This window comes from Zingiber officinale, chromosome 8B (genome assembly GCF_018446385.1).
Source record: "Zingiber officinale cultivar Zhangliang chromosome 8B, Zo_v1.1, whole genome shotgun sequence".
Taxonomy (NCBI): domain Eukaryota; kingdom Viridiplantae; phylum Streptophyta; class Magnoliopsida; order Zingiberales; family Zingiberaceae; genus Zingiber; species Zingiber officinale.
Genome location: NC_056001.1, coordinates 30,227,063 through 30,235,161, shown reverse-complemented (window position 1 = coordinate 30,235,161; position 8,099 = coordinate 30,227,063). Strand labels below are relative to the sequence as shown.

The 8,099-nt window shown below is 38.7% G+C and overlaps 2 protein-coding genes across 2 annotated transcripts; one reads left to right on the top strand and one right to left on the bottom strand.

The window, feature by feature from the left end:
* Positions 1–444: 444 nt before the first annotated feature.
* Positions 445–1,949, top strand: LOC122017152 (protein LIFEGUARD 4-like). Its single transcript, XM_042574687.1, has 4 exons — positions 445–848; positions 940–1,053; positions 1,186–1,343; positions 1,590–1,949. The coding sequence occupies exons 1-4, from the start codon at positions 599–601 to the stop codon at positions 1,785–1,787; spliced, it is 720 nt and encodes a 239-aa protein (XP_042430621.1). The 5' UTR covers positions 445–598; the 3' UTR covers positions 1,788–1,949.
* A 400-nt stretch (positions 1,950–2,349) lies between these two features.
* On the bottom strand, positions 2,350–6,252 carry LOC122016250 (protein CDC73 homolog). The gene is made up of 3 exons (XM_042573485.1): positions 5,072–6,252; positions 2,667–2,749; positions 2,350–2,572 (listed from the first exon to the last, which is right to left on the bottom strand). Exons 1-3 carry the CDS (start codon positions 6,138–6,140, stop codon positions 2,480–2,482), a joined length of 1,245 nt encoding a protein of 414 aa, XP_042429419.1. The 5' UTR covers positions 6,141–6,252; the 3' UTR covers positions 2,350–2,479.
* Positions 6,253–8,099: the final 1,847 nt, after the last annotated feature.

Genomic DNA, 8,099 nt, shown 5'->3' with positions numbered 1-8,099 from the left:
AGTTCATATGTCCATGATGACTATTTCGAGAAGCATTGAAAGACTCTAAACAACCTTCAGGAGAATGGTACATTAATAGAGCGTCTTTTTCGCTTCCTAAATATTTAAAAATTAAATTCTAATTTTGATAAATTAACGGATGGATTTTCTTAATAGATGATGAATCTAAGAAAGCTGCGCTGACGGGCAACACGCTACGAACATTTTTCGATTTATTCTGATAAAGTAAAAATTTTATATAGGACTAAATTGATTATTTCAAAATTAGTCAGTATAAATTGATATACCACCTAACTTATTAAAAAAAACTCCTAACAATTAGTATTCGTGTTAAACTTTTAAATATATCGTCATCATTATTATGATATCATTCTAATCCAAATAGTCATAATTTACCAAATGCAATATGTTTGCAAATTTAGTCGTGAATGTCCTACGCTCGTATATTTAGTAAAACGATCCCCAAATCCACCATCACCTCCCCTCTTTCGTTTAAATATCCATCCTTTTCTTTCATCCTCTTCTTCTCTTATTTTCGATATCGAAATAAACTCGAGGGGAAAAATATATATATATATCTGAATAATTTGTAATCGAGATGAAGAACGAGAAACCATGGGATGTGGAGATCGGGGCGTCGGCCGGTCTGTATCCAAACATGATGGAGAGCTCGGAGCTCCGGTGGGGATTCATCCGCAAGGTTTACCTCATCGTCGCCATGCAAATCCTCATCACCATCATCATCGCCGCGGTCATGAACATAGTTCCTTCGATCCATGTCTTCTTCGTCAGCCGCACCTCGAACTCGATCATCCTCGCGTTCGTCATCATGATTTTACCTCTGTTAGGTATGCTGTTGCAAACTATATATGTACTCGCGCCAAATCATCAATTCTAACTAACTTATCTTCTTCGACCGAACTGAATGAAATCTCGAAGTGATGATACCGATGGTGTTCTTGAGCAATCGCCACCCGGTAAACATGATTTTGCTGGTGCTGTTTACGATATGTATGGGGATGTCTATCGGATTGGCGTGCTCCGGCCGTCAAGGTGATTGTGAAATTATATGTAAATTCTGAAATAGGATGGGCTTAACTGCAAAGTGGTCATTAGCATTTAGCAAGGGCCTGAGTCACATATTTGATATTTTTTAGACTAAAATTTGAAATTGTTGCTGGGCAGGCAACGTGGTGTTAGAAGCTGCAGCATTAACGGCCATAGTTTTCATGGGCCTCACTCTCTACACCTTTTGGGCAGCCAAAAGAGGCCATGATTTCAGCTTCCTCGGCCCATTTCTCTTTGCAGCTCTTCTCTGCCTCACCATTTTTTCTCTTATTCAGGTCTATTATTTTAGCAAAAATTTAAAAGCACTCGTTAATTTTATTACCTTTGAAAATATTTTTTTAAATTTTTTTATACTTTTAATATTATTGTAGCAGTTTTAGTTAAAACTACTATATAGTATAGATTTTTATTCATCATATTAGAATATTAGAAATTTTCATTTTGCACCTCAAAATGGCTCTTCAAATTTTATGATCATCCAAATATCACTTAAACTCTCGAGACAATGTATTACATTGTAGATATTTTTTCCCTTGGGAAAGACGACGACGATGGTATTTGGGTGCATATCGGCAATCATTTTCTCCGGCTTCATTGTCTACGACACCGACAACCTCATCAAGCGCCATAGCTACGATGAGTACGTCCCGGCCGCTATCTCTTTATATCTCGATATCATCAATTTGTTCTTAGCCTTGCTCAGCATAATGGAAGAGTGATCGGACATCAAAGGTGATCAAAATACATTTGTGCTTTGAGAAACAACTATCAATGGGATATCTAATCCTTCTTTTTCTATAAAGTCTGTGAAAAGTGTGATTCCAATTTATGTATATAATTTAGTAAACACCTTGGTATAATTGTTGAAATCATATATTTAATTTATGCTTACTACAATAATTTTGATAAATTTATCTAACTGTCAGAGTGTAATTTCCTCTACAACAAACAAGTTGTATCATAATGTAATTAGATAGATTTGAGGGATCAAAGTGAAGTTTCCTCTGGGAATTAAGTTACAATTTAGGTGGAAACCTCCTCTCCTTGCAATAGGGATAAAATTGAAATTTTGATTCATTTTAGGAGTCAAAGTGAAATATCGTCTGTAACAGAAATCGGAAAGTCAACCGCATCTAAAATCCTAAGCCTCAACAGCCACTGACCTTGCCACTCTACTATCACCGGCAGAGATGACAAAGCACCGGTGAGACGACGGCGACATCGAATCCAGCTACTGCTCCAACGGCATCAAAGTGTTCCTAATTATATAATATTTCAAAATTTCCAGAAATAATATCATGCTTCATCTTAAATAGGTTGAATCCAACATTCTACAACACAGTTGAACCTATAACTGATTGGAAATGATTAGAGTCATCATCTCGTGGTTCTTAGAAAGGCATTTCGCGAGTCATGTGTGCGATCGCGATCGCATGAACTCTTCTAGTCGATCCCAAACCTCTAAAGCAGCTGCTCGGTCTTGATGCCTTTTGTGTTTGCTAATCTGCAAAGAAGTTTTAGGGGAGGACGAGGACCTTCGGTCAGTGACAAAGTGAGAAGTTGGGTAGCACAGCTTAAGATTTGGTGGATCGACTTACGGAAATAATCTTTACATTCCACTGCTTCACTGTTTTTGCGGATTCCACGCTATCGTCCTCAAAACGCACATAGAACCCGATAACTGCACAAAACATCAAACGAATCTCAGCATTTGAAAACAATAGTTGGATGGTTTTCAGGAGGAACTGGAAAATTGATGAGAACAGAATAAGAAATCAAGCAGATTGACAGTGCAACCATAGCAAACATGTTCTTAAATTTAATAGACCGAAAGAAGTTCTCATGGAAAAGAACATCTTTCAATGATTTTTTTTTTAGGACATCAAAATCAATCAGGAGGAACTCCAATAATCAACCTGACTTGTATTGAGCACTGCCATCTCTCACACATGGCAAGTTTACAACTCTTGCAAAGTATCTAACTGCAGTTTAATCTCTTGCAAGGCGTAAGAGAAACAAGAATAGGTATGCCAACTCGGTTTGGCATAACAAAAGAATGTAAGTTTTTTCCTAGCAATTAAGATATATGCAAGACCTATAGTCCATACGAGCTGGGTATTTACAGTTAAAGCATAATGATTGATTACAACAATGCCAACGCCATGGGCATTTATGCAAACATCTATTAAGTAGCATATCTAATCGTCTAGACTTGATCAATGGAGAGTGCAACTGGAGAAGCAAAAGGAAATCCCGAGTTTACAATCCATCAAGGGCATCCATTACATTTCCAACTTTGCAACAGGCAGACTCAACCCATCATATCCAATGTTAAGATTTACCCAGAAGCCAACTAAAGTTGCATCATGCAAAAACAGCATGGATGTTTCTGTTTATATGCCACATAAACAATTAAACTAAAATTGACAGTTTACCACCGGTAGCAGCGGTGTGGCAGTCAACACTATTCCAGTTGCTGCTTGTATTTCAAATCCTACCATGATATTATAGTTTGCCAATCTTTTTTCCATGCTCTTTAACAGCATGCTGTGGGGTACCACAGTATTCAAAATGAAGAATGCAAAGAACTCCAATGTTTTGACAACTAATCGTTAGAGAGTAATTACACTGTATGAAATGCATAAGTATGCTAGGTTAGAGAGTTCATAGATAGCAGTAATATATGAAAGATTGAGAAACAATTAAAAATAAACAAAGAATAACAATTTAATGTTCTATAACCAAAATATAAGGCAACTGCTTTTAGGACATACAAAATTCGAACAATAATACTGAAACAATAAGCACGAAAAGCCTACAGAAGACTATTTTCGTAATTAGACTTCATCAGTGAACTAACTGAATAGGATGTCATGGAACATAACAAATGATTTAGTTAGGTCATATAATGTAGTTTAATAATAATAATAATAATAATAATTAACACTCAATTATGAGAGAAGGAGTTTGTCCCAGCACAGGAGTAGATTCCCACTTTTACTGAACATTGAACTTAAATGCTTTTTCATCTATCATAAAAACAAAGATAGAATAATTAAAACAAAAGCTTCTTTGATATTGATAGATAACTCAAATGAAGTAACTTCTAACATAAAAGAAAAGTAATTGAATTCTGAAAAAAAAAATAATACTGAAAACACAATCTAGCTATATGTATATTATATAATATACATCTTTCACTCATGGACCACTAAGATGTTCATAGTAGTTACTCTGGGATCATAAATGAATATCAATGTTACAACTCATTCACTCATATGCATTCGTGGAAACCATATGTAGTTAGAGCAATGTTCTAGGTTTCAAATTATTCAAAAACAGTGAATATATTTGTTTCATATATGACTAAGATGTTCATAGTCAATGTTCTGGGATTATAAATAAATATCAATCTTCCAACTCATTCACATGGACGCACTAGTGAAAACTGTAACTTGAGATGCATTCTATGTCCTAAATTTATCAAAACAAAGAGAACATAAGTAATAAAATTCAGGAGGATAGGTATCCAAGTATACTAGAAAACAATTGAAACCAACACTTATTAGTAGGATCCAAACTAACAAAACATTATCCAGTTCTAATGTCTGAGCTAATGCATTGGTATTAATTATAGAAGTTACCCCAATACATTTTTCAGGAGTGCCAAAAATCTGGTCCGGTAAAGTAGTTTCAAAATAATAGGGAGGGTCATTTAAAAATTAAGGAATCTATGGCGTTATAGAGCCAATGATGTAGAAGAATACATATAGCCGACTCCACCCAGTGGGACAAAGCTTAGTTGTTGTCGTTGTGGTATTCATGTAGATGAATAAAGGGATTACAACCACAAGAAAAATGTTTAACCCTGAACATATTCATACAAAATCAGAATTCTGCAACAAAGAAGAGAATTAGTAGCTTAGCATCATAGCATGCTCTATTATAGTCATGAAAACATCAACTTAGTTCTAACCCTGAACATATTCGAAATGAGACTCACTCTTGTTGAAGATTTCAACGTGGTCCTTGAACGGCCAGTCCTTGAATTGCCACTCCTTGCCGAGCACAAACACAGCCACAACACGGTCCCAGTCCTCTGGCTTGAACCCTGAGGGCTTATCTCTGACCTCGTAGGCGGCCACCGCACGATCCCGGCTCAGTTTCTTCTGCACTGTCACACAGTCAGGTTTCGGGCCCTGCAGTGCCTTCACCTTCACATCCGTCGGGACAAAAATCCCGTCTTCTAAGAATTCCTTTACATTGTGGATGGTGATCAACGTACTGTACGCGCTGGGAACGAGAATGATCGGAACCCCCTCCCCAATCTTGCTGCCCTTCAGATGCATCTTGGGCTTGGAGCCCACGGCATCAGAAACATCGTCTCCACCGCCGCCGTAGGCGGCGACAACAGGACGATGATGGTCGTCAGTCCCAATAAGTCGCGTCTTGGCCACGAGGCCATCCTTGCGCTGCTGCGACTCGAGGCGCTGTCTCTCCTCCTCGCGCTTGGTGGACGCGAGGAGCACGGCGTGGAAGTCACGGTTGCGACATTCGAGGAAGGACTCGCGGTCCTTGAGGGGCCTCTCCAGGGAACGGATCATGGCGACGTAGTCGACAGCCACGGTCGTGGGTTGATCGGCGGCGTAGGCGTCGACGGCGGGGGCAGAGGAAGGGGGCTCCTCGATGGGGAGGGAGGGGTCGTCGGGGCGGTACTCCTCGACGGCGTTGGCGGCGGAGGAGGTGGGAGGAGGGAGGAGCGATACGGCATCGGAGGAGGCTGTGCGGCCGAGGAGGTAATCGAGGAGGGCCTTGCGGTCGGGTAGAGTGACAGTGGTGACCCGGTGGTGGCGGGCGGACTGGAGGTAGTCGGTGTGCTTGAGTTGGTGGTGACGAGCAAAGAAGAGGAGGGCGTCGAGGTGGTAGAACCCGCCCTGCTTGGAGCGGTAGGCGGTGACCGCGGAGGCGGGGAAGGCGTACTCGGAACCGAAGCGTAGCTCGTCGCCGATGCGGCTCACGCGGTCCAACTCTCCCCGGATCGCGTACTCCCGCAGAACCGAGAGCGGATCCATCTCCGGCCCGGCGAAATCGACGCCGGCAGAGGAGCGATTCGAGGGAGGAGAAGAAGAAGAGGGCGGCGGTCGGGGGTTTGCTACTTGATAATATGAGAAAAAAAGATAAGGGCATAATAGTCGTTTCGTCGACCCAGATTTAACTTTAATGCGGATCCTATCCCAAGACCCGGCTCGGCCCAGCAATTTATCTGGCCCACCATCCAAGACAGTCCGTTAATTATTCATGTGGGGCTTGGTTAGTTGTGCAAAGTTGGGCCAGGCCCATCAGGCCATGTAGTTGGTTCCATATTTAGGGTATGTTTACTTTGGCGGAAGGATGAGAAGGCACAACTTCCTCTCTCCTTTGATTACTATGCTTCTTTTGTGGGCGCGTAGCTGAGTTGGTATCTAGGTGACAGAATTGTGTATCAATCGAAAGTTTGTTTTTTCTCGCAAGTGCTTTTGCTTGAGAAAGGGTGTCTTAAAGAGTAATTTATAATTTTGTCATGAAGCCTTATGATTGACTCCTTCGACTCAGTGTCAATCTGTGCTGAGGTCAACTTCGTGGAGGATCTAGTGGCAGAAGTGAGATAGAGGAGATAAGAATCTTATAATCAATTTTAAACAATTAGAATAAACATAACAATTTAACGATAACGATAAAGCAACACCATAGAACAACATGACAAATGCATGTGCATGACGAGAGACAAGGATTAGAGAGGTCGAAATCAATGAAAAGTATTTGTTTTGGTAAGGAGATTATTAGTATAATCGTATATGGGTCAAGATTAATTAATTTAATTAAACTTGAGTGAATTCGAGTTTGAACTTTTCTATGTAAATCTGGCTAAATCAGGATAGCATGGTGTTTAACGAGACAGTAGATTTTTGCTATATCAACCCCTAAACTTTTTTTATATTTAATGAATAGTCAATTAGGGGTAAAAATAACTTTGATGACGACAATAGAAAAACATTAGAGAAGAATATGACAAGGACATGTGGGTGAGGCCGTGAGGGGAGACACAAATTAGATAGAGACCAGAGAGGATCAATGAAATGAAAGATATTGTTTTGCTACTTTTTCCCAATTAAATTAATAATATGATAGATTCATATTATGAGTAGAGATATAATTTTCTCCGAATTTAATAAAAAAATTTAATATCGGACTAAATAAAGAATTATATGGAGAAACTACTCACACCTAATATTTAATCCTAATATCTTATTAAATTATATATATATATATATATATATATATATATATATATATATATATATATATATATATATATATAATTTTGATGTTAGGAATAAATTATACAGATATTTAATTTATTTTTTATTATTATTATTTTTTTAAAAATAATTTTAAATTTAATATAATTTTGTTGACTCCACCCATGACGACCGGTCATGACCGATCCCAAATCCGGATAAAGAAGGAGAGTTACGTTAGGTTACCAGCAAACATTAAAACTATAGCAAATATTCAATGAATGGATCTATTAAACTATTATGCTAATGTTAGGCTGTTCTCCGGAAGGAACGTGTTGTAATATCTGACTGTAACGTCTCGGCAAAGACCACTACATCTCTAGAACTCGAGTGTAATGCTAAATATACAAGAGTTCGCGTTACAGAGTCTAATTATAATGTCTCAGCAAGGATCGCTAGCTACATCTCCATGAGAACTTGGGTGTAGTGTTAAATAGGCAAGGGTTCTCATACCATGGTTGGATAAGAACAAATATGATAGGAAAACTAATAATCTAATATTTAGAACATGAAATATAAGAACTCTCACTGGTAAATCAATAGAGGTAGTAAATATGATGATTAGGAGAAGAATTAGCATTTTGTGTGTACAAGAGACAAAATGAGTAGGCGAGAAGGCAAAGACGATAGAGAACTCAGATTTTAAGTTATGGTACACTGGAAAGAGTAAAGCAAGAAATGGAGTGGGTATTA

Excerpts from the sequence above, each read along its gene's own strand:
- LOC122016250 (XM_042573485.1), bottom strand. The coding sequence starts at position 6,140 with ATGGATCCGCTCTCGGTTCTGCGGGAGTACGCGATCCGGGGAGAGTTG. Across the intron at positions 2,750-5,071 it reads CGTTGAAATCTTCAACAAGA|TTATCGGGTTCTATGTGCGT; the intron begins GTGAGTCTCATT and ends TGTTTTGTGCAG. Across the intron at positions 2,573-2,666 it reads GGAATGTAAAGATTATTTCC|ATTAGCAAACACAAAAGGCA; the intron begins GTAAGTCGATCC and ends ACTTCTTTGCAG.
- LOC122017152 (XM_042574687.1), top strand. The coding sequence starts at position 599 with ATGAAGAACGAGAAACCATGGGATGTGGAGATCGGGGCGTCGGCCGGT. Across the intron at positions 849-939 it reads CATGATTTTACCTCTGTTAG|TGATGATACCGATGGTGTTC; the intron begins GTATGCTGTTGC and ends GAAATCTCGAAG. Across the intron at positions 1,344-1,589 it reads CCATTTTTTCTCTTATTCAG|ATATTTTTTCCCTTGGGAAA; the intron begins GTCTATTATTTT and ends ATTACATTGTAG.